The following is a 27145-nucleotide window of genomic DNA, read 5'->3' as shown; positions in this document are numbered from 1 at the left end:
AAAACCTGTAGGAGAACACTTTAACCTCCCTGGCCACACAATAGCAGATGTTAAGGTAGCCATCTTACAGCAAAAAAACTTCAGGACCAGACTCCAAAGAGAAACTGCTGAGCTCCAGTTCATTTGCAAATTTGACACCATCAGATCAGGATTGAACAAAGACTGTGAATGGCTATCCAACTACAGAAGCAGTTTCTCCTCCCTTGGTGTTCACACCTCTACTGCTAGCAGAGCACCTCACCCTCCCTGATTGAACTAACCTCGTTATCTCCACACTGATTTATACCTGCCTCTGGAGATTTCCATTACTTGCATCTGAAGAAGTGAGGTTCTTACCCACGAAAGCTTATGCTCCCAATACTTCTGTTAGTCTTAAAGGTGCCACAGGACCCTCTGTTGCTAAAAACCTTATGCAATTTGTATAGTAATATTCTGGTTGAACAAAACTACCTGGCTTACTAACAAAAATTCTGTGGTATGCTATGTTATCTAGCTTTGTTGTTGTTTCATGACATCTTAATATGTATACTGTTGCCTCTTTTAAACTTTAGGAAAAACAAAAAATACTCCTTCTAGTATAAAGCTTAGCCTTTTAATACAGAATTCACAGAAGTACTGTATGTCAGTGCTCTTAAGGTGTAAATTATGCCAACAAGGCAGGTTACCATGGCAATAAGCTCCTAAATGCTATGTTATATTTTAATGTTCTAACGTGGTATTTGATAGAGAATTCAAAATTTGACTCTGCTCACCTTGAGAAAACATGTAAGTGTTGGGTTGTTAAGGAACTTGGATTGATTTAGGAAGAAGAATTTGGAGTTGGAGAGACTTATTCTGAGCATGAAATGCAGCAGTCTCAGACACGACTACAGATGATGGAGAATGAATTGGCTGGGAAACAACAAGAGATTGAAGAGCTAAACAGAGAACTAGAAGAAATGAGGGCAGCATATGGTACAGAAGGATTGCAACAGGTATAATTACCTTATGTTGCTTTCTGTTTGCTACTTGGTTACACACAAAAATGCTGAGTGTCACCTGGAAGTGTTTATGGTTAAAGAGAGCCAGTCAGAGTGTGGAATACAGAATTTTGTTTAGTTCCAAAGAGAATGAGGTTTCATCAGCATGTATCATCTTTACTTGAAAGGAAGTTCCAGTGTGTTTCACCTTTCTTTTTATTCTCTGGCCAACATTTTCACTCGGTGCTTAGCTGTTGCAGTGCTCGCCTTATGGTTGGAAGAGTGGATACATGGGCTTCCTCAAGACAAGCTCTAATTCTTCCTCATTAATTGTCCAATGGCAGTACACAGTTCTTTTCCCCTTGCTCCTCAGAGACCAAGCAGAGTATCAAGTTCCACCTACCAAAGAAGTGAGATTCCTGAAGTAGCTACTTAACCAGGAGGTCATTTGTCTGTCAGAGTTTGCAGACAGGCATACAAGCCCTGATGTAAGCAGGTGGTACTCCTATTAAAGTCGTTAGGTATTTGTTAGCTTACATCACACTGAATTTGGACCATTGGTGAAATTTAAGGCATAGTTTTATTTTTCATGGTCTGTATTTCATTTCACATTTGTCTCTCTTTTCTTTGACCTTTTGTTGATTTGTATACTGAATGTGTGTTCATGTTTTGCTTTGTTTTATAAGTTTCTACTGTAGATAGAATTTTGTTGTTGGATCATGGTTTACAAAACGTGTTTTAAACTAAGTAGTCTTAATTGTATTCATCCCTGTGGGATTTTTTTGTTTGTTTTTGAAAGATTTCCTTTTATTTTAGCAAATCTATGAAAAGGGATATGTAATTTTCTGGATATCCTTCTAAGTAGCATTCCCTATAAATAAAAAAAGGGATAGGTTATCACTGTTTTCTCTTTCAGTGCATATGAATGATTTGAAAGACCACTTATCTTCCATGGTACAGATACATTTTAATTCATGCTTAGTTCCTATTTACTGTATCTTGTACCATTTGTGCTTGATGAATTTTACAAGAGTTATAATTTCTTCTGTTTAGTTGCTGCCAACACTGTGCTTTTCAGTGAAAGAAAAGATACTTAAAATTATATATGTTCACTATAGGGGCCTACCAAATTCACGATCCGTTTTGGTCAATTTCATGTCACAGGATTTTTAAAATTGTAAATTTCGTGTTTTCAGCTATTTAAATGTGAAATTTTAGTGTGTTGTAATTGTAAGGATCCTGACCCAAAAAGGAGTTGTGGAGGGATCGCAAAGTTATTATGGTGGGGTTGCAGTATGTCAACCATTACTTCTGCACTGCTTCTGATGGCGGCGCTGCCTTCAGAGCTGGGCAGCTGGAAAGCGGCGACTGCTGGTCAGGAGCCCAGGAAGAGCTGCTGTAAGCAGTAGCGCAGAAGTAAGGTTGGCATGGTATGGTATTGTCATCGTTACTTCTGTGCTGCTGCCTGCAGAGCTGGGCCCTTAGTCAGCAGCCGCCACTCTCCGGCCATCCAGCTCTGAAGGCACATCGCAGAAGTAAGGGTGGCATGGTATGGTATTGCCACCCTTACTTCTGTGCTGTTGCTGGCAGGCAGCTGCCTTCAGAGCTGGGCATGTGGCCAACAGCCGCCACTGTCTAGCCACCCAGCTCTGAAGACAATGCAGAAGTAAGGGTGGCAATACCGCAAACCCTCTGCAACTGCCTTTTGGGTCAGGATCCCCAATTTGAGAAACACTGGTCTCCCCCGTGAAATCTGTATAGTATAGGGTAAAAGCACATAAAAGATCAGATTTCATGGGAAGAGACCAGATTTCACCATCCATGACGTGTTTTTCATGGCCGTGAATTTGGTAGGATCCTATGTATGTACAAGGGCTTGGCATGTATAACTGCCCAATTTATGCCTGTTTATGTATTAAGATGGTTGTCCAGCAATTGCATCATCCAGGGAAGTGAAGGTGTAAAAACAAACAACTGTTTTAGGACTTGATCTATCAAAATGGGATTTGAGGGCACTTAGCACTTTGCAAGATCAGGCCCTTAGTAGATTCAGCAGATTATTTTTTTCAAAGCAATCAAGGATGATATGAACAGAATTCAGTTCTCTCAAACTGCTCATAGAGAGTAGGTCTGTGTGTTTAAAAAAAACCACTTGCTTTCTTATCAGTACTGAATAATATGCCTTTTAACTATGAATTAACCTCAGCTAAAACATTTGAGAACAATACAAAAGCATCATGTGGTAGTACTAAACTTTTCCTTCAGTGCACACAGGTGAATGTCTAGCATTATAAGAAAAGTGTTCCATGTAGACACTTCCATTGACTTTCTGATGTTAGTTTTCTAAGTTTAATGAAAAGCCAGAAACTAACACTTCATTTCGATTTTCTTTATAAAAATAATTTTAAAATTCAGTCAACCTGGGGAACAAAATGGCTGCTACTGGTGCTCTGGTTTTCGTACAACTGGTAGGTGCTGTGCCCACTTTACCATTGACTTAAGTGGCTGCAAAGCCATTGAAGTCAGTGAAGTGAACATCTCCCTGTATGAACTGTAGGTGCTTTTTATTCTTTAGAAGAGCATAGAAAATTAAAGTTACAGTATAATATATGAGCAGGTTAATGATTTAAGAACATGTATATTGACTGACAGATTATGTACATTTTAACACTTCTGCTGGCTGTAGAAAGAAGAGTTTTTAAATAAATTAAGTAATTTTCAAGTAAACCACAAGAAATTTAATTTTTTTAAAGAAAATTAATGGCAGTTAATAATAGTGTACAATTCATGGTTTACAGAATTTAATAAAATATATGGCAAAGCCCTGGCTGGGATGATTTAGTTGGGGATTGGTCCTGCTTTGAGCAGGGGATTGGACTAGATGACCTCCTGAGGTCCCTTCCAACCCTGATATTCTATGATTCTATGCTGCTGAAAGGTACTTATAACACTTCCGAAGGAATTTATTTCCATCAACAGTACTTTTGTCCTTTTTCCTTTCTTTATTACAAGTGTCCATCTAAGCCTCTCACTGCTATATACCATGTATCAGTCTTGAATGTTTAATCTGATTTCCTCATTATCTCATGAAGTCCCAATTTATTGCACGTTACATACTGATGTCGAAGAATGTTTTAGAGAACTTCTGGTTTAACGTAGTTTCACATTCTAACTCTGATAAATTTAATCAAAATGCAATACCTTGTCAATATAAAGTCCAGATTACATTCTTCAGTTAAGTATCTTATGGGGGGGTTGGGAAATTGTGTCAAAATTGCTTAAGGAAGAAAGCAATATCCTGTGTCTGAATAGTTTTAAATACTTATGGTATAAAAGTTATTGCTAAAATATTAATGCTGCCGTAGGTGTTTTAAGCATTCTGAGTAGAGATGTCATGCATTCAATACGTTTTACTTTTTTACTCCCATTTTATGAGAATAATTTATTATGTTTTTGTAGATATTTTGACTTGCACTGATTGCACTAACTTAACCTTCCATAGCTTCAAGAATTTGAGGCTGCTATCAAACAAAGAGATGATATTATCACACAGCTTACTACTAATCTACAGCAAGCACGGAAAGAAAAGGATGAAACACTGAGGGAATTTTTAGAGCTTACTGAACAAAGCCAGAAACTGCAAATTCAGTTTCAGCATGTAAGTTTTATTGCTAACAATATTTCATCAGGTTTGATGAAAGAGGGTCAATTTGGATAACAAAATCCATGAAGTATTACTTCCTTTAGAAACAAAATCGGTGTTCTTTCATGTAAACTTTTGAAAATTTGGACCCAAGAGTAGGGATCTACAGTGATTAAAAGAGTATTTGCCAACAGTTACCACATTGTAGTATCTGGAATATTGCACTCATTTCCTATAATACAATAGGAAATAATGTGGTTTCACTTCTATTGCGCGATAGTAACTGTTGGTAAATACTGGCTTTCTAATGGCAACCACTGTAGAAAGGAAAACTTACCTGTACTAACTGTTTTCAAAAGATTAGGGGTCAAATCCTGGCATCTTTGAAATCAATGGCAAAACTCCCATTGACTTCATTGGATTCAGGTTTTCACCCTAGAGTCTTATTAGAGGCTTAGTCACACCCCTACTTTCTCTGCTGGGGTTGAAGATTATTCCATTGTTCCTTTTTGTTACATATTTTTATATTAATTTGTTCAAAAAGGAACTGATGATTGAGTATAATGGTAACCACGGAGGCTTCATCATTATTAATTTGTGCCGCAGTTAAATGTTTTAGTATTTTGAGCTGTTGAACACTCAAAGGTAACTTCCACAAGCTTCGAGCATGACATTGTGAATCTACAGTATTTCACATACTGATTTCTGAGAATTAACAATTGCAGGTGCAAGGCATATTATCACTTCAAAGTGACTTCCTAATATACTGCTGCCCTGTGCTAGTTGGCCATAAAACATATTTTGAGATATGCCCGCAAATGAACAACGGATATATGGGATGGATTTAAGTAGCAGGCCACAATGGTATTAATTTTACACAGTGAAGAGGCACTTTATGCCTACCCACCACTCTCACATACCAGGTGTTTAATTGGTTGCAATGCAGAGTTACAGGATTCCCACCATATAACCCAGGAGTAGGCAACCTATGGCACGCATGCCGAAGGCGGCATGTGAGCTGACTTTTAGTGGCACTCACACTGCCCGGGTCCTGGCCACCGGTCCGGGGGGGCTCTGCATTTTAATTTAATTTTAAATGAAGCTTCTTAAACATTTAAAAAACTTGATTTACTTTACATACAACAATAGTTTAATTATATATTATAGACTTATAGAAAGAGACCTTCTAAAAATGTTAAAATGTATTACTGGCACGCGAAACCTTAACTTAGAGTGAATAAATGAAGACTCGGCACACCACTTCTGAAAGATTGCCAACCCCTGATATAACCAGTAGTTCAGGCCTACCCTTAGGATTCAGTTTGCTTTTAAATCCTCTCTGCATCCCCCTGAGTGAAGAGGGCAGAGATTACCAAGAGGGAACCTCAATCTGAAAATCTTTCAGGTCTCCCCTTCTCCTATAGGCCCAAGGTCTACCAATGAAATCCTGAATTTCATTTACCTGTGGGAGCTGGCCCTTTTAACCTTTATTTGCACTGGCCACATGTTGTGACAAGCTAAACAGTCATTCCTTTCCTAATATTAAACTTTAAAGTCTATTGCATACAACCCAACTGTGCCTCCATGATGCTGCAAGGAAAGTGAAAAAACCCCACTAGACATAGGCTAATTTGATCCAATGGAAAAAATTCCTTCACGATCCCAAAACAGGTGATCAGTGACACATGCAACATCCTAAAAAACACAACACTACAACTAAGAGGAGGGGGGAGGGCAGGGCAACTAACAGGAACAAGAGGCTGTTGAAAAGCCCAGGAGAGTATAAATATGGGTGAGAGGGCACACAAGAGCCAATAAGCTAGCCAGATCACTCATCCCCAGCCAATGGGAAGGCAGTCGACTTGAGATGGAGGGGCAGCCACCCCTTTTACCATACAAGTATACTGGCATTGCCTATCCCTTCTGGGCCTTGTGTTGCATCCCCAGCAGTCGTTCAAGATCTCTCCCCTGATGACTGGGGGGTGGGAAGCAGCAGCAGTGTAATACTGAGCATGAAAAAATAATTTGCTGGCTATTCCAACATGATGAACACCATCCCATTGCTACTAAAAGAGAAGACAATGTGACAAACAAATTTCAAACAGTCTTTCCCTGCTTATAGATAAACTGAGCAAATGGGAGGATTGCTGGTTTAGAAAACTCTGACCTGCCTATGTTTTTTCTATGTGTAAGTTACAGGCAAGTGAAGCCTTAAGGAATACCAGCCATAGTAGTACAGCTGCGGATTTATTACAAGCCAAACAACAGATCCTTACACATCAGCAACAGCTAGAAGAACAAGAATATCTACTGAAGAATTACCAAAAAAAGAATAAAGAATTTGAAGTACAAATTACACTTTTGCAAGACAGAATCAGTGTCTATGAAATGGTAGGTTTCTTACTAGACTGATACCTGTTACTATTGACTTGATGTTAAAAGAACGAGGAGTACTTGTGGCACCTTAGAGACCAACACATTTATTTGAGCATAAGCTTTCGTGGGCTAAAACCCACTTCATCGGATGCATCTGCTGTACTGTACTGCGCTGTACTGCATCTGCATCCGATGAAGTGGGTTTTAGCCCACGAAAGCTTATGTTCAAATAAATTTGTTAGTCTGTAAGGTGCCACAAGTACTCCTCGTTCTTTTTGCTGATACAGACTAACACGGCTACCACTCTGAAACCTGACTTGATGTTGTTTTCCTAATTACAGTTCATTTGAAGTTAATTATAAATATAACACCAAATATGTGTGTGCAACTCCTCATTAGAGGCGGTGACAATATTGGCTTCCTATATTCATTTTATAAAGGGAACTTGTTGTCTCTTTAAGACAAAGACTGTTACGTTTATTATATTAAATGTATATTGTATGCATAGTTTAGAAGTAAGTACTAGCTGAATTGCTGGGTCTTGATTTTAGACTCTAGAAGAAAATGTCCAAATAAACTTTTATAATTACAGCAGAAATACTTATAACAAGTGAATGAGAAAGGTAGAACTGGAATTAGAATGCTTATGTTAAATGCCAGTAACTTTGAAAGAAAATATAAAAACAGTTGTTTGAATAACTCTCTTGTCTTAAACAAGATGTATTTTTAGGCTTTATGGTATATCTTTTGTGTTTATTTAGTGTCCTTCATGGAAGACATCTCAAATCACTCCACAAAATTGAATGCCCTTTAAAGAAGCACCAGCCAAAACCTCTTGACTGTTCTACAGACATTTGAAATACATCCACTAAAAGAGTGCATATTTGGGCCTATTGATATATCTACTTGTATTCAGTGGTGTTTTCAAATGACATAGTGTATACAGTATGAAAATTAATGGATCCTTGGTGCATACTGATACAATGCCCACTAAAATCAATGAAAAAACCTCCCATTGACTTCAGTGGTTGGTGAATCAGCCCCTAATGGTGGTGCTCAAAGTCAAACGTTCCCCCACATTGTAAATGTTGTTCTTGTGTATATTTCTCTATATAACTTCTAATTTCTGAAGAAACGTAGTTTGTATAGGAAACTAATTCTATAAGAATTGCTTTCAACTAACTAAGCCAAACATTTTTGAAATGCAAGTGCAGCACTGGAAAAAATAAAGTGATCTTGAACCATAATTTATTCCCAATGCAGAGAAAATTATTGAAATTGAGTAGCAAATGGTTTAGATCTAATTTTAGAAATGCTTACAGTGTAACATGATGTTTTAAAGAAGAAATTGTAAGTATAATATTCAAAGGTTAAAAACATTCAAATATTGAGATGTCAAAAGTTAAAATATGGCATATTTTTGCTTTTTAAAGGAGAAACACAAAAATGAAAGAGAAGATTCTAATAAAAAACTACAAGAAAAAGAAGCACTAATTGGAGAGCTGAAAGCAAAAATAATAGAAGAAGAAAAAAATGCATTTCAGATGAAGGAAAAATTATCAGATGCCAATAAATCACTTGAGGAATTAAAAGAACAGATTGTACAAAAGAATCAAGAGGCAAATAATGTGAAACTACAACTGGCTAACTGCAAACAAAAAGAAAGACAATGTTCTGATGAAATAAAACAGTTAATGGGTACTGTGGAAGAATTACAGAAGCGATGCCATAAAGACAGCCAATTTGAAACTGACATTGTACAAAGAATGGAATTAGAAACACAAAGGAGACTGGCAGAACTTCAGGCAGAATTAGATGAGATGTACGGGCAGCAGATTGTACAAATGAAGCAAGAGTTAATTAAGCAACATGCATTAGAAATTGAAGAACTTCTTGCCCAACAAAAAATAGAGCTGGAGAAAACTTTAAATCCATGTTCAAGTGATAATATTAATGAAGATCAAGTAAATTTAATGAATATTGCAATTAATGAATTGAATATGAAATTGCAAGATGCTAATTATCAGAAGGAAAAAATAAAGCAAGATTTGTCAAAACAACTGGAAGAAATTTCAGCAGAAAAGTCTCTTCAACAAACACAAATTGAAGATCTTTTTCAAGAATTGACCTTTGCAAGAGAGCAGATTCAGAGAGCCAAGCAAACCATAATGGACAAAGAATGCAGATTAAATGAAGCAGATAAATACCAGGTTATGATTGAAGATCTGAAAGCTCAGCTTGCTTCTGCATCTGAGCTCAGGAAAGAGTTAGAATTAAAACACGAGGCAGAAGTCACAAATTATAAAATAAAACTTGAAATGCTAGAAAGAGAGAAGGATGAAGTTTTGGACAGAATGGCTGAATCTCAAGAAGCTGAATTAGAGAGACTGAGGACACAGCTTCTGTTTAGTCATGAAGAAGAACTGTCCAAACTTAGAGAAGACTTACAACAAGAGCACAGAATAAGCATTGAAATTCTTAAAGATAACTTGGCCACACACTATAAACAGGAATTAGAAGAAGCACAAAATGAAATGAGTCAAAAGATAGAAGCCCTGCAATTTGAAAAGGACAACTTAATAACAAAGCAAAGTCAGCTGTTATTGGAGATTTCAAAGCTGAAAGATTTGCAGCAGTCTGTTGTAAATTCTAAATCAGAAGAAATGACTCTTCAAATACAGGAACTCCAAAAGGAGATTGATGTTCTTAGGCAAGAAGAAAAAGAAAAGGGTACACTTGAACAAGAAGTTCAAGAGTTGCAACTTAAAACTGAATTGTTGGAGAAACAAATGAAAGAGAAAGAAGTTAGCCTTCAAGAAAAATGTACAGAGCTTGAGACACAAAATAACCTTCTTAAAGATGAAAATAGAGCTTTAGAGGAGAAATTAAAACATATTTTGGTAAGTTCAGAAGAAAATTTGATTTTCACAGACAGTGTTAATTCTAAGTCAGAAGACCTTGACGTGCAAAAAAGAATAGAAAAGCTAATGGCTGAAAATGAGCAGCTTATAAAGCAAGACATTGAACTCAAAACAGAAATTGAGAGGCAAAAGAATACTTTTTCATTTGCTGAGAAAAATTTTGAAGCTAGTTATCAAGAGCTGCAGGAAGAATATGCTTGTCTTCTAAAAATAAAAGCTGATTTAGAAGAGAGCAAAAACAAAGAGGAAGCTGAATATAAAACCAAGCTTAAGGTTCTGACTGAAGAGCTTCAGCATTTACAAAGCTATGAATTGGTTGTATTGAAAACGAAAAGTTCAGTCTTTGAAGGCTCTAAAGAAGACAAAATATGCAGAGCAGAAACTTTTGAAGTTGGAGAAGTTGTTGAGAAAGACACTACAGAACTTATGGAAAAGCTTGAGGTAGCCCAGCGTGAAAAAGTGGAACTGTCCTTGAGACTTTCTGATCTTTCTGAACAATTAAAGTTAAAACATAGTGAAATTTGTCAATTAAGTGAAGAAGTTAAATCTTTAAAACAAGAGAAAGAACAAGTTTTAGCAAGATGTAAAGAACTAGAAGTCATAATTAGCCACAATCAGACAGAAAATGTTAACATTTTTGAACAGAAGACAAAATACTCTAAAGAAAAAGCTCAAGCAGATGCTATCCCAGTGTCTGAAACTAGAAATCTAATATTTGATCCCAGCAATGAACTTGGTGAGGAAATAAAAGTAAGAGAAGATCATCTGAGTTTATGTAAAGATTCAGATCATCAGGTAACAGAGAAGGAAATTCAGCAAATGTTGAATCCAGAGCAGCAATCATTGTTGGATCATCTGCACCAGATGACTGACAGACTAGCAGGAGAAACATCACTACTGGTCATTACACAGCATGAAAATGATCAGCTTCAGCAGCAACTGGATATATTAAAATCTGAACAGGTATGTTTATAGAAACCTGTATGGTAAAGAAAGTTACCAGGAGTATATCTGTGCAAAATAATGAAAGTTAATGTTTATCTTAAATATGCCTTTTGCTTCTGGGCTTTTGTTTGTTGTGGATATGTTGATTAGTGGTTAAAGGGGGGGGGTCATAGGAGTGATCTGTTTCATAGCTGTATGTTTAAGAATTCTCAAGGAGTGTGTGAAGGAGTTCCTTTTTAATGGATGTATGAATAGATCAAAAGAAATAAAATATTAAATTTAGTGAAAGCAGCAAAAATATTAAACTAAAATTAAACTTTCAGTTTTGGTAAATTCTTTGCCATCAGTTAAAATATTATGAAGCAAAACCTAATTATTGCATTTTGTCTTCAATACAGTTGTAACATCCTATCTTACTCAAAGAAAGTAAAAGTTTTAATGATTCTAGATTTTTGTTGGAGAGGTCAGGAAAGAGTTGATTATTTTTTCCAAGACACTTCTACCTTTTTTATGATTAGTTCTCCAGCTCTTCAGTATACCCACTCAAACAAAAAATAGGAAGGAATGAAGACAATTCACTATACTTTCTCACTAATTATGTTTGATTAAACTTGCAAAACAAAATGTAGAACCTTTAGCAACCCACTGCCACTACATTAATGTTCTCTCAATTTAATTTTTCTGGCTAGGAAGTGGAGAAATGGAAGGTGAATATATTTTTATATTTAATATCATATTTTAATATCAGAAGATCTTAAAAGCCAGTTGGGCCTCCACCTAACCTCTGTTTTTGGAGGTGCAATTATGCCTGCATTTTTGTATCCATGCTGAATTGCAGGTACAAATACAAATAGTATTATCTGTACTTGCTTGTGGGGTGCAAACAGATAGTTAGATATTTTACTAATACACCGCTACCTCGATATAACGCGACCCGATATAACACGAATTCGGATAGAACGCGGTAAAGCAGTGCTCCGGGGGGGGGGGGGCAGGGCTGCGCACTCCGGTGGATCAAAGCAAGTTCAATATAACACGGCTTCACCTATAACGTGGTAAGATTTTTTGGCTCCCGAGGACAGCGTTATATCGAGGTAGAGGTATATTTAAACAGAGACAGGCATCAAAAATCTGGCCTTAAATCTACACGCAGTGATTCAATAAATATTGTAGCAAAAGTTAGGTTTTTCATAGGCACCAATACCTTAGACTTTGTCCTTGACCAGGTTTTTTTAGGTGATCATATGTATTTCTTGACAGTTTTAAAACAGTTTACTGTTAAGAGTCCACATGACTAGTATTACCAAAGTGGATATCAGGCTAACTTTTCACTTGTCCTTCCTCAGTTGTGATGTATGCTTCTTAGCCTTAGACAAAGATCTGGGCCATAGAGTCCAATGCTAAATTCAGTGCACTGTGTGCTAATGTAGAAAAATAGAGAAGAAAAATAAAACGAAGTTTGAAATAACAAGAAAAATTACCAAAATATCAAAATTTACAAAATATAATTTGATATGTAAATGATAAACAGGTCCCTGACTATCTCACTGGCTTGAGAATTGATGCTATTTCTTGCCTTTCCAGTCAAGCACACAGCATGATCTGGTATTCACTTCCTTTGTGAAGGGTCAGCTGAGCTTTTAAACTAAGAACTCAGCCCTTTAATCCACTCACTGAATAAATTTGGGACTGTTTCTACTCCAATTCAAGCTTCTCTCCAGACTACATAACTGACTTGTCATTCCCCTGAAAATTTTCTTGAAAACTGTCATGCAGCCATCGTAGTCTCTGGCACATGCCTATTGAACTTCATATCAGTTCACTAAGTAATAGTGATTTTCAAAGGAAAATATGGTTTGTAAGTATGCTTTACATTACTGAATCACTAGAGCAAGAATGTGCAGATATATTTTGAACTTAGGAAATCTCTTAATTGTACAGATTTGGTTTATGACTGCAAATAAAAACTAGATAATAGTTAACAAATGTTTAAATGTTAATATTATGTTTAGGTGTCAGGTGGACATGTTTAAAATTATTATTGTATGAAACTAGCAGCTGTAATGAAATACAGAAAATTCGGACTTTCTTGCTTCCTTATTTTTAACTCTTTGCAACATGTGTATTTCCATTCAAAGGCTGATTTACGGCTACAGATGGAGGCCCAGCGCATTTGTCTCTCTCTGGTTTATTCAGCTCATGTAGACCAGGTCCGTGAGTACTTGAAAGCTGAAAAAGAGAATGCACTCTGCAGCCTTAAAGAGGAGCTCATCTGCAGTCATACACAAGAGATGAATGAGCTTAAGAAAATGCATCAACTGGAGCTCCAGACCTTGAAAGGTCAACAAGCAGGTATTTTGTTGAAAATGATAGGAGAGAAATTCTCTGTGAAAAAATATTTCTTTAAAAGAGAGCATGTGACCAGAAAAGTTGGAGAAAAAATTTTCTTCAGTTGTCAAACAAAATAGTTTCTTCTATCCAATATTTCCTTTTTTATATTTAAATGTTTTAACTCAAATTATTGTAAAGTTACAAGAAGCCCATTACGTAGTACACAGTGTGTATTATTCAACATAATTTTGAAAAATCTTATGTAAGCTATCACTTTTATTATGATTAGATTTATTAATAGATGGTTGTATTCAAATTTATTTTTTGCTATTTGTCTTAGGGCAATCATTTTAGAGGGTTACATTAAAAAATGTTTAGGTTTGTATTCCGTATTGAAATCATACTAGTTAAATGTAGTAACACAATTACTTCTTTGTCCTTTGTCTTGATTATGTCATTCCCCTCCTTGAATCCCTCCACTGGCTCCTTATCCACTATTCAAGCTTGTTTATCACCACCTTCAAACCTCTGCATAACTCTGCCCCTCCCTTCTTATCTGAGTATGTCTCACTTCATGTTGCTATCCCCCCCATGGCTCCTCCATTGACTGCTCATTTGTCAATCACTTCTGGGCCTTCTGACATGTTTCCCCCTATATAGTATCAACTTCCTGAACTTATTGATATACCACGCCATATTTAAGTCCTTCTTAAGGACCCATTTTTGTCATGCTGACTAAATCTAGTTGACATGTATATTAAGAAAAAAGTATATGTTGTTCTTTGAATAATGTCCCTATGGGTGATCCTCTTCAGGTGACCATGTGGCCCATGCACCTTTGGAGACTTTTGGTAGCAGTGCCTGTTCAGTTCACACATCCACACTTGCTATCCTCATGCCCTGTACCAAGGATATATAGGGCATTGTTCATGAACTGCCCTCAGTTCCTTCTCAGCCGCATTGGCCTGAGACAAAGTGTCTAGTGAAGCTACTTCTATCTAACTTACCCTTTGGAATAGTTTCGTTTAGTTTAGTTTTAACATAGTATTTAGTTTTACTAGTTTAGTTCAGTGTTTTATTTTTGGTACCTTTCACTTACCTCTCCTCAAGGGTTTCTCTCCTCAGAGGTTCTCCTTCTTTGAGGGAATCTTAAATCCTCAGGTTATGCCTGGTTCCTTTGGATTTAAACATTGTGTCACTTGTTGGGACCCTTCCCAGAATGTTTAAGAAGCTTCATTTAAAATTAAATTAAAATGCAGAGCCCCCCAACCAGTAGCCAGGACCCAGGCAGTGTGAGTGCCACTGAAAACCAGCTTGCGTGCCGCCTTTGGCACGCGTGCCATAGGTTGCCTACCCCTGCTCTAGACACTCACATTCCTTCTACATATGAGATTTGCTCAGGGTTCAAAAGTAAATATAGAGAGAACAGGGAAATAAAGCTGAGGCTCTTCATGATGGCTCTTCCTCTGACCTGCATCAGACCCAGGGCTGGATACCACCTGCCCTGGTACAGCAGTCTTCCAGTGACCATAGTTGACCTCTGCAGCTTGATGACCCATAAGACCTTCACAGGAGAGACTGGCGGGAGAAAGCACCAAGTCATCTAGCAAGAGGAGCTCTAAATCTCAAAAATAAGTTGGTGCTAAGAGCTCTGTCGTGTCGGAGACCTTGTGTCCCAAGCAAGGGTACTGCCAAGGCTCCAAGCATTCCTGGTACCAAAGGTCCCTCCATGTGGAAGGCTTTGGGTATTTCTAAGCCCCACAGTACCCATCGATCACTGCTAAAGCCTGCCCCAGTACCATCCAAGCACAGTCAAGATGCTAGGTTCTCTAAAGATTCTACAGCTAGGAAGACAGTAATGCCTCCACTTCTTCCTCACTGTGTACCGTATCCAAATCGACAGTACAATCTGGTCGACTGTTATCCTTGCACCCTGCATCATCCTCAGTACCACTATATTCTATTGGCAAGCCCTGCCAGGTTTCCACACAGATTCACCCAGTACTGCAGGAATATAGCTTTTCTAGGGACCTGTTCGTATCCAATGAACCTGAATCCCCCTTGCTTACAGACCCGAGAAGACTCTGGGTACCACAGTCTCACCTACCACAGTACTTCACTCCTCTCTGGTACCGACTGGTTCCCTGGTACCCACTGGAATGGATGGACAACCTGCAGTTGCACTATTGTCTGCATTCCCCATTCATTATGGGAATGAAAGCAGCTTTGACTCTCATATCTCTGTCCAAGGCTTATTTGACTACCAACCTAGACCAACCTCCCCTGAAGTCTATTTGGAGGAGATCCCAAGACACAAACAGGCTCGAGTATCTCACGTATTTCTTGGTATGATCTATCTTGGGTATCTTTTGCCTTTCCTTCTTGCCTCCCTCAGTGACCATACTGGAATCCATGGGCTGCTTTTCAACAGCACTTTTCCAGAGCATCCAGCTACCCCCATGCTGAACATCAAAAGTAACCAATTCCTGTCCCTCCCATTCCTTTACCTCATTCTCTACTGCAGGAAGAATCCTTTGAGGAGCATGAGAAAATTGCTGATGGTCAAATAAATATCTCTTCCTCCTCTCCTGACGAGGCAGTCATGTCCCCCTGCCTCCGATCACATGTGAATGACTCTAATCAGTTTCAAGACCTCATGCTGACACTCTTCAAATCCCCTCAGAAGGGCTACAGGAGATCCAGCATAGACTCTTGGACATCCTACACACTGCTTTTTCCATCCAGGTAGCTGTGCCCATAAATAAGACTTCACTTCAACTGTCCAAGATGATTTGGCAAAGCCTGGCCACAATACCTCCAACTTGTAAGAGGACAGATAAAAAGAATTGTGTCCCTGCTAGTCGCTCAGAATTTCTGTTCACACACATGGTACCCATCTCCTTTGTGGTGGATGCAGTGAACGAGCATAATAGGCCACACCATGGCAAAACCATCCTGCATGACAAGGAACAAAAACTGTTGGACCTCTTGGGTTGTAAGTGTTACTCATCTACCCCCAGCAATTCAGGATTGCCAACTACCAGTTGCTTGTTGCAAAGTACAACCACATAAATCATTCAAAGTTTGATTACTTTATTGAATATTTGCCTGAGGAACACTAAGAGCAATTCAGGCCACCATTGCTGAAGGTCAGCTCCTGGCAAGAACTTCTTTTCAGGCTTCTCTTGATGTGGCTGTTAACAGCAGCCCACTCCATTTCTACAGCAGTTATCATGTGACATGCATCCTGGCTATAATCATCAGGAACCTCTAGGCTATCCAGTGAATCCATGGATAAGTCCTTGCATTCCCTAAAGAATTTAAGAGCTACTCTCCACTCACTAAGGATTTATACACTTGCAAATAAAAGGAGATTCAGCAGGTCACAGACAGATCAAAGATCTCATTTTCCAGCTTACCATAGACCTTCAGAACCTTCCAGGAAAAGCTTAGGTTCCAGAAGGGAAAAACATCAGTCATTATGACTGTCGCAGCACAGTCATCTTCGTCAACCAAGGATTCATTCTGATACTGTATCTTCATCAAGGGCCATGAACAATCCCATTATCTGGATTTACAGTTGCATCATCCTGCCTCCCAACCACCCCCCTCCTTTTGGAGATGATCACTCCTATTTTTGTACCTCATGGGAGCAGATTACTTGCGACAGATGGTATTGGTGGTAATAACATTGGGCTCATGTCTATGCATCTGCTCCTTCCCTGTCCTTTTTCAGAGAAATTTCACAAACATCTGCAGTGGCAAGAAGTCCTGTCCCCCCTTCTGCACAAGCCCCGGCCACCTGGGGCTGACAGCCAGAACTTTTTTTTTTTTTTTTTTAAAGGTACACATCTCGCATCCCACTCAAGGGAGGTGCGCCCAATAATTTGAAAACCGCTACTTTAGAGTCTCCCCAAGACAATTTGTCTCTTATGTGGATAGAATTAAAGAGGATCCCGTTTTGACCCAGAGACTATTCAAGTGGGTTTTCAGCTGGACACTTGCTTGTTAAGAGGCTGCTAAGGTTCAGCTCCCTCCTATGCCCATTCCACCAAATTGCAATCTACTTCCATTGCCTTACTCCTAACAATATGCATTGCAGAAATCTGCAAAGCTGCCACATGGTCTTTGGTGCTCACTTTCTCTAAACTGTACCCTAATACATGCCTCTAGGGCAGATACTGCCTTTGATACTGCAGTTCTACAACAGCCTCAGACTGGGTTCCTCAGTGCCCATCTCCTTTAAGGTATGCAGCTCAGGAGTCACTTGAAGTGGCGCACCCCATAGGGAAATTACTCAAAGAAGGAGAGGATACTTGTACAGTAATTAGAGTCCTTCGAGATTTTAGTCTTGTTGGTGCTACGCTACCTGCCCCCCTTCCCTTCTTTTTTGGAGTCTTGTTTCCATTAGACTTTGTAATACAGAAGGAACTGAGGGTAGTTCATCTGACGCTGCCCTTAGTAAGGGGCACGAGGTTAGCTAGGGCACATGTGTGGACCAAACAGGAACCGCTACCAAAAGTCTTCCATCGTGGGCTCATGGGGCCCATGCACACCTGAAGTGAACCACCTAACGTCAAATATCTAGAAGAACTGCAGTTATTCTACAAGGTAAGCAACATCTCCTTTCCCATTCCCCCAATTTCTGTCTATTTGTCTGTCTGTCCACATTGTGAACCTTCTTGTCTGTTTGAAAAGTGTGTGACATCTAATGCATGCTACAATAAGTAAGTTAATAATAATAATAATCTGTATTAATAGATGACGAAGGCAAATCTACAGTGATGCTTATAGAAAAGCTAAGCAAGGCAGTGTCTGAGGAATGCTTTAGGCTCACACAGGTAAGACTTTGTCAAAGAAACACTTTTTTACATAGGAATTTTGAAAATCAAGAACTGTTTATATATTAATATAATTATTTCTTCTCACCACCCCTAACAAACTTTCATCAGAGCTTTTTCCTCTCCCAGTAATCCTTCACTTTGAGACTGAGAAATCAGAACATTTTTCTTTCCTTCATGTATTTCCTCAACTCCTGTATTTTTCCCCACAATGTTCTGTATATAGTGCTTCTGAAATCTTGCCGCCTTTCTGTAAACCTCTGCAAATGGCCAAAAATCATAGATTCATACATTTTAATGCCAAAAGGGACCATTATGATTAACTAGTCTGACTTCCTGCAAAACACAGGCCAAAGTACTTTACCCAGTAATTTCTGCATCAAGACCATAACTTCTGTTTGAGTTATAGCATATCTTTTAGTCTTGATTTGAAGACTTCGTGATGGAGCATCCACCTTGTCCCTTGGTATATTGTTCCAATGGTTAACTGTTTTGCTTTTTTTCTGCTAGATTAAAGAGTCTTCTATTATCAGAAATCTCTTCCCTATATAGTTGCTAAATCACCTCTTAACATTCTCTTACATAACCTAAATACATTGAGATTCTTTAGTCTTTCACTATAAGGCATGTTTTACATAATTCAGGTCATTCTTGTAACTCTTCCGAAATCTTTCCAATTTTTCAACACTCTTTTTGAAGTGTGGACACTAGAACTGGACACAGTATTCCAGTAATGGTCTTACTAATGCTATATGCCTAGGTAATACCACCTTCCTTCTCTTTCTTGGAAGTCCACTGCTTATACGTCCAAAAACTGTAGGCATAGTAGCTAGAGCATCGCACTGGGAGTCCCTGTTCAGAGGATTATCAACCATGACTCCTGTCTCCTTTACAGAGTTACTGTTTTCCAGGATATAGTCCCCCATCTTAGAAATATGACCCACCTTCTTTGTTCCTAAATGTATGACCTTGTATTTGGCTATGTTAAAACACATGTTGTTCAAATGAGCCCGCCTGACCAAGAAATGGAGGTCAACCTCTGTAACTGACCTATTCCCAGCATTATTTACTATTTCACCAATTTTTATGTCATCTGCAAATTTTACCAGGAATGATGTGTATTTCCTTTCAAATCATATCTAAAGATGTTGACTAGCATTGGGCTGAGAACAGATTTCTGCAAGACCCCACTATAGACATAACCAAGATCATGATTTCCCCATTTACAGTTACTTTTCTGTTATTTGTCAGCTAAGCAGTTTTTAATCTATTTAATATAGGCTGCATCGATTTTTGTCCGCGATAATTTGTTTATCAGAATGTCACGCAGATTAAGTCAAATGCCTTTCAGAAGTCTATTATGTCAACACAGTTATCTTTATCACCAAACTTGCGATATTAAAAAAATTCAAAGATGTACATACATTATCTTCTGCCATCCAAAACTGGGCAATTTACATGAAACTGGCCAAGCTAGATATTTACTTTGAATATAAGAAAAAACCCCAAAGTCCTGCCTTCTTTACTTTGAGTCTGTATGCTAGCTCTAGCAGAGTAATCACATAATTGTATAGATACTACCGTTGTATTCCCCATCTCCTTACTCCTACCTTCTGTCCTGTGACCACCTCCTTACATAATGTCTAATCTAGTTTATCTCCTCTGAACAGAGATCATGTCTTCTTTCTCTTTTGGGAGTACACCTCTACCCCGATATAACGCTGTCGGGAGCCAAAAAATCTTACCGCATTATAGGTGAAACCGCGTTATATTGAACTTGCTTTGTTTCCTCTGCCTGTTGTCTTTAATATAGTCATAAATAATCTGCTGTAGCCTGAACTATATTTATTTATTTTTGATATTTTTGTTTGTTTGTCATATAGCTTCTCTGCAGTGTTCAGAGTGAACAACACTCAACTCCTGTCAAAGTTAGTCCTGGAGAACAAGACATTTTCCATGTTCCTACTTTTGAGAGAAAGGAAGCTGACATAGAATTACCAACGCACAGAATTCAAGCTCAAGGTAACACATATAGTAACTTTTAGATATTGATGACAACACTATATTAATATACTGATATTTATAATTAATAATCTAAGGCAGTGGTGCCCAAACTTTTCCTCTCGCACCCCCCGTTGCCAATAATGGAATATGTCCATACCCCTCTGGGCCGGAAGTGGAGTCACAGCTGGGCCAGTGGCCAGGGACAGAGCTGTGGCTGAGAGAGGGGGGCAAGGGCCGGTGGCTGAGCTGGAAGCAGAGCCAGGGCCGCAACTGCAGCCGGGGATGGGGCCGGAGCAGGAGCTGAGGGCAGAGAGGGGTAGGGTGGCGCTCCTTCCCCGCCCCACTGTGGGGGCTGGCCCAGGACCCACTGCGCCGCCGCAGACGTTCCTCCATGCTCCCCTAGCGGGTGTGCTCCACAGTTTGAAGATCACTGATCTGAAGTCAGTATTAATATGTCTGCTCAACAATTTTTATACACCCCTTTTATTTCTGCATATGATTCAGTTGTTTATTTACATCACCAATTAATCAGCATTCAAGATGCCTCAATATTCTGAATCACTCTTATTTTGTGAGTGCTGTCCTATGCTGTGCTTATTGTAGTGGAAGTTTCAGATAGATAATGTGAGGAGATTGATTTTTCTGCTCATACAACAAGAGAAGCTAAGCAGTCCTACCATAAATTATAAACAAACACATGCATACTAAGTGCATAAAAATTTGTATAGCCCCTCTTCCACTTACAATAATGGAGTAGTATAACGGTAATGATACTAATCCTCTTCAGTTAAGAATTTGTGAACAAGCTGATTAATTAAAAATACAATGTGTAACGATGCAGTAACTGAATTTGATGAAAATGTCACCAGCTCTCTTTGTAATTTAGCCTTGCAAGAAAGTATGCAAATTCTTCTGAGCAAGATAATGGAAGAATACAACAGGCTGATGGCACTTCATACACAGTTTATGAGGGACTGTAAAAAGGTAGACTATTTACAATTCCATACGATTATAAGGTGGATATGCGAACCAGATGCTGGCTGTGGAGTCCATCTATTCCTTGTTTATTAAGTCCCAATCCTGCAAACACGCCCATATTTAAATTTGTGCATGTAAACTTCACTTGGCCCATTTATTTCATGCATAAAATGAAGCACATGTGCTGGTTTTTGCAGAATCGAGGCCTTGTATAAAGATCATTTAATGACTGTGTAATGTACCTGGGTCTAAGAAGGGGAAATGAACTTTTCAAAATTAAATGGAAATCCCTCTTAAATGTGATGTTTTATGTCATATAAAACTCAGTTGGTATTCTTGGTGAAAAAAGTTACACTAACATTCTTATAATATTTCAAGATGCTTTTACAAGATATTTTTATCATCATCTTGGCATATCCCAATGGGACATAGCCTTCTTGCAGATCGAGTGCCACCTGAATTATTCTTTGGCTTGGCCCTTAAGGTGGCCTTGTTCAGTTTATGTCCATCACTAGCAATTTTAATCTCACCACCAAAGCTTTTGCTGCCCCCGTAATCATCAGCCATGTACAGCCATTCCTTGGTAAACTTGCTTCAGAATTCATTGTTCTTCCATTCTAATATGTCCATACCAAGAAAGCTACCAAAACCAAAGTAGTACTGATGGAGGTGGATGCTGGGTTCAGCTTCAAATATCCCCATTTCTAATCTTGTCCTGCCGCTTAATATGGAGCCACAAAATGTCAGGTTTTGTGCTATTTTTTACATTTTCTTGGAAATTATGTACTAACTGTCCTTCCTGAGGAAAGTAGGTTTGTTAAAATTTGTAATTAATTTGTAATTAATGTCATGCATATGGTTCCTAAAACAAGTACTTCGCCAAGTCTGGTTCTGAGAAATTTGAGGACAATAAATATAGTTCAGGCATGATTTATAGCTCAACCATTTTTAGTATATACAATAGATCCCGCTTACTAACAACCCCTTAGCAGATGGCCAAAATTGGGCAGTAACCTGCAGTTGCCAATAAGAGAGACGCAGTTTTGCAAGGCTGCAGCCAGAGAAGGAAGCTCAGAGGCTCAAGGTACCTCTCCTTGCGCTTTCCAAGCTGCACGTCCCAGTGCTACCTTCACTGGCTACAGCCCTGCAAACCTGCCTGTGGCCGGGGCTTTCCACAGGAGGCAGGGGCTCTGAAATGTGTTGAACCCAGTCCTCCAGGTTCCTGGAGAGCACAGGGGAGCACAGATACTTGGCAGCTTTTGCGCCACCGGCAGCCCGACTCCCTGCTGCAGCCTACCCAGGGCCTGGGTTTCGCATGTCCCATTGCTTCTGTCCCTCGCTGCCCCACAAAGGTACCTGTGGCCAAGGCTTTCCACAAAAAAATTGTCACTAGCCAGCATGCCTGTTGCCAATGTCCAGGCCAATTAACATTATAGTCATTGCATGGTATTGGTTCCATGTTTCCATGAACAGAAAGTTTTCATTAATAGGGTTGCTATTCAGTGGAATCTACTATACTATGAAGGTTGTCACTTTTTATGGGTGTTGCTGTTTGCTTTTTACAATTTTGATCAGAGGCACAGGTAGATGTATAAAATTGAGCAATTACATAATGTAAAATTACATGGATAATCTTATTTAAAGAATGACCCATCAAATATCCTGTGCATTGGCCTGATATATTTAGAACACAGGTTGGAAAACGTATTATGAAATAAGATTAATCAGCTAAATCTAAACAGAAATGAAAAAAAATCGAAATGTTTTGAAAATAAGTTTCCTACACTGTTGCCTATGATCAAATTCAATAGCCTTAAATAATGATTTTTAAATTCTAGGAGAGAAAAACGTCAAATAACCTCAAAGAGAGATGTCCTATATTTTTAAAAATAAGTGTAAAAAAGAATAGTCTGTGGGTAATCTGACCAGTAGTAAAGTATTTCTTCTTCCTTAAACTAACTTGAATTCCTGTTATCTGCTCCTTATATATGCTAATATTTTATAGGTAAACAGAGCATGAGCTTTCAATATAAAGTAAAAATTCTCATTCTGAGCTCATTCTAAGGTTTTTTTTGCATGCACGACTTCGCTTTTATTGAAAAGCAGGGGGGAGAGACATGAAGCATTTATAAAAGTCACTATGAATTCCACTTGGTGGATCTGTTAACAAAATGGGTTGAATAGATGTGTAACCAGCAATACTCCATCTATTACCATAAGACCAAATGAATCATCTTTGCAGTGTGCCTGCCCTCCATATCTTGATATACTGGATACTGTAGAACTTAAGACAGTCTTTGGGTAAATAGCACAGTATTCCGTCATACAAATATAAGATGATTTTGATGAAATGATCATTTTTCTTAGTGATGTGCCATCAGTAGAAAATTTGATAATAGTACAGACAGTGTATCCTGCATTGCTACATATTAAAAGGTTAAATGTGATATATTCAGCGGTTACGTTTAGAAAAAGGTTGCAAAATATGCATAATGTGGGTATGTGTATGTATTTTATATAAATGGTAGATTGGGTGCAAGTAAAGTATTAGCACTTGTGTTATGCTTTCAGGACAGTTACAGTTTCTATTCTTGGTTTAAATATTATTTAAATTGTCATTTGTTTTTACTGTACTTTTCCTAGTCTGAAGAGCAACAGACATCATATGTTGAACTGGAGCATAGAAAAGAAGAGGAAAGCAGCTGTCTGCAAATGAAAATAGAAGGCTTTCAGACCCCTTCACAGGACCTTATTGGTAAAGAGATACATATGCAATTATTTGTAATGTCTATAGCCATAAAAATGCTTTAAATCTAAATTTGTTTCTAGTGGATAAGACAAGGTTAAACACCTTAAGTACTGAGGATTCTGTCATCTGATTTATGTGCTTTTTGTTCTTATAAAACTCTGGAATTTTGTTTAGAAATTCAGCTGATCTGCTCTAGAACTGTGTTCAGTAATACTTTTTGGTTTTCAGCAATTAAAGGGATTGTTAATATTACCTCTAATAAGAGAGAAAGAGAGTGCTTGTGTTGTTTTGCAATATTGTTATTTATAGAAAATAGGATTGCTCTGCTATCACAATAAAAATAATTACCTTCATTAACATTTTATGAGATCTTTGATGTTATTGCTAGTCTTTGTTAACATAATTAACTGATTTTCTCCCTTCAAATTACCCATTTACAGATCTTATGGTTAGAGCATCTCGTTGGGAGGAGATGGAGAACCTTAAAACACAACTTGAAGGAAAACATGCTCAAGAAATTGAGCATCTCCGATCCTATTTCCAGCAGCAGTTGAAAGAAACTGAGGAGAGATACACTACAGAGATCGTTCATTTACAGAATAGACATCAGGATGTCAGTGAATCCCCTAAAGATTTCAGGTATCCCATGATCTTTATCCTCCTTTTCTATAGTGTTTACCATTTTGTACTGAACACCATATGTAAACATTAGTGTTTTTAAAAAGCTAATTGGTGCAAAGCTTTATAACTTATTAACAACATCGGAATATGAAAAAATCATCAAATTATATGAACATTTATTTACTCATCACTTTTTTTTAAAATCAAGTATTTTACAAAGAAATGGTATAACCAGTATGAACTAAGTGAGAGAGCAGTAGCCGGTAACTCAGAAATTATTGGATACTGAATTTGCTATTTTACAAGTATTTCTCTAATATATCATTGCAAATTATTGTATGTTAAACCATTGCAATAGATTTGATAGTTACCCATGAACATTTGCAAATTTTACTCATTACTTCATATTACTCAATATATAAATTATTAAATATTTGGTGTATTTAGTACAGTACTTGTTACCAAGTAGGATAGGAAAGGTGGGGGCAAACCTCCCAGGTAGCTGTGGGAAGTGAAAAGGCACAACCACTCTCTTTCAGCCACTGCTCTTCAGAACCCTGCCAGTCTGAACAAAAGCACATCCTATCTCAGTCGGGAGCCATTCAAGCTAGGCATGTCTGCTTTGGCAAAGTGGAGAAAGCATATTTTTTTCTTTTTGTTACAGTTTTCTAGATTTTAGATGTCTTTCCTTCCCTTTCTTAAAATACATTTCTACCCTGAGAAGTGACTATGTAAAAATGGACAGAGTGTCCTGTGGCACCTTATAGACCAACAGACGTATTGGAGCATAAGCTTTCGTGGGTGAATACCCACTTCGTCGGATGCAAATAAAATGGTATCTATGTACCCAGTTGATCTGCTCCTTGTGTGTACTCAATCATATATGCTTACTTTATTGGAAACACTAGGCCCTGAACATACATGATTTACACACAAGCTTAATGTTTGCAGGACCAGTACCTTAGTTTTTACAGCTCCCTGCTACTGTCTGTTTTGTAGAACAAACACAATGCCTTCTGAATACTCATACAGCTAGGCATGAACTTCCAGTGAGCATTTGAGATTATTGAAGGCCTGCTAGCCTGGTCAATTTTCAGCATTGTAAAAATGGTACATTTGAAGTATTTTCAATGTGGATTTCATTAAAATCTATAGACTGCAATATCTGTACTGGCCCAGACAAGTTATCAGCCTTTATAATTAATTTCCTGACAGTTTTTAGTTTGTGTTACCACTTTTTTAGACTTCTTTTTGTATACATGTTAATCTGCTGGTTTCATTCAAGTTAACTCTTTGTGCAGTGAAAATATTTAGCAATAAGTAAATACTCATGAGCATGCATTCTTTTTAGAATAAACATTTTAGATGATGTACTGTCCTGTTCGTTCACCCCTGTATTCTTGAGCCTTATGCAAGTTAGAAGGAAACCAAAGGTTTTCACATAAACCTAGAATTTAATTGGAAAAATACCCTTGCTTGGGTATAACTTAAGTCTTCTGGGAACCAAATGTGTAGTTCCACCTCCTTATAGGTCTAACCTATGATTACCAGGTAGCTGCTTTATAGAGTTTTCTGGGGAGTCTTCAGTCCCCATCCTTACTTTGTTACTCCACTTGTAATCTGTGTAAGAGCTAAGCAGAGAATTAATTCCTTCTTTGCTGGGAAGGTAGGATCTTTTCACCAGGTTGCATATCCAGGTCACAGGTCACATCTTGGTAAATAATTAATGGAAAAGCTGTGTAACGCTATTTAAAAATTAGAGTAATTTCTTTAATAGTTATTTATTGATGAACTCAGTGAAACCTAAAATTGAGGAGCACCATACATTATAGTATAGGACTTGTTCATTACCTGACTTCTTTATAAAGAAACCAAAATAAAATTTTTAATTAGAGTCCTAGAAATAATCAGTAACTTTTTGTAGCTAAAATAATTAATTGTTGCTACTTTGAGAAAGTTATCAGGTATTTTGGATTCCTTGCTATTTCAAAGTTATCTTACTGAAGCCATGGTTTTACATAAAATATGCTGTTGAGGAAAAGTAAGCTTGAAAATTTGTATACATTTAAAATGTGACAAAAGATCATAAACCTAGCAATACAGAAGTTTAACGTCTTATTTCATTCACCCTACACATTATGTCTTCTTTAGCAAGGCACTCATTTGTCTCGTGATAGCAGAAAGGGAATATTAGAGGAAGGATTTGTGAAAGCCACAAATCTTAATATTTTTATAGCGTGGTTCTAACTTTGGCCTTTTGTAACATCTCTCTTAAGAAAAGTATAGCCAGAGCTTTGAGCTTCCTTGTATCAACTTGCTGCCAACATAACGTAACCCAGTTAGAATATGTAGAGCTCTCTAAGGTGCCTAGCATTGTGGTATTTAAGTGTAGAAAGAAACAAGAGACTTCTTACCTGCCTTATTCATTCAGATGCTTGACTTGTCTGTTAACAAGCCACCCATATAATACAAGCAGGACATGCATCTGACTAGGGTGTAACAATTAAAAGGGCAGCAAAAAAATTGTGACCAGTCTTCCAGCTGGTGTCTGGCCCCATCTGGTTTCTCCAGCATCTCAGCACCTCCTCTTCTTTAGCCTGCACCCTTTTAGTCAAACCTTGACCATTGGCTTCCCCTTAATTGTATGTTGGTGGTGAATAAACAATAGGAGCAACCGGAGCTTGGCAGAGGCTGCTAGTCTCAATGGGGCTGCTAGTCCCACCTGCCTGTAAGGGTGGGAGTCTATATAACTGAAGGTAGGGAGTGTAGATGTTGAG

At 38.1% G+C, this 27145-nt stretch overlaps 1 protein-coding gene across 1 annotated transcript in view; it reads left to right on the top strand.

Moving 5' to 3' along the window:
- The window catches only part of AKAP9 (A-kinase anchoring protein 9), a 202990-nt gene that overhangs the window by 75343 nt on the left and 100502 nt on the right, over positions 1-27145 (top strand). The window contains exons 5-14 of the mRNA XM_065398462.1: positions 804-974; positions 4462-4617; positions 6796-6993; positions 8412-10862; positions 12983-13196; positions 17937-18016; positions 19900-20038; positions 20907-21004; positions 23642-23753; positions 24188-24386. Coding sequence (XP_065254534.1) covers positions 804-974; positions 4462-4617; positions 6796-6993; positions 8412-10862; positions 12983-13196; positions 17937-18016; positions 19900-20038; positions 20907-21004; positions 23642-23753; positions 24188-24386 — 3818 coding nt within the window. The remainder of the gene's footprint in view (positions 1-803; positions 975-4461; positions 4618-6795; positions 6994-8411; positions 10863-12982; positions 13197-17936; positions 18017-19899; positions 20039-20906; positions 21005-23641; positions 23754-24187; positions 24387-27145) is intronic.

The sequence above is a fragment of the Emys orbicularis genome, chromosome 2, assembly GCF_028017835.1.
Source record: "Emys orbicularis isolate rEmyOrb1 chromosome 2, rEmyOrb1.hap1, whole genome shotgun sequence".
Taxonomy (NCBI): Eukaryota; Metazoa; Chordata; order Testudines; family Emydidae; genus Emys; species Emys orbicularis.
Note: the sequence above shows the minus strand (reverse complement) of the source record. Positions and strands in the feature narration are given on the sequence as shown.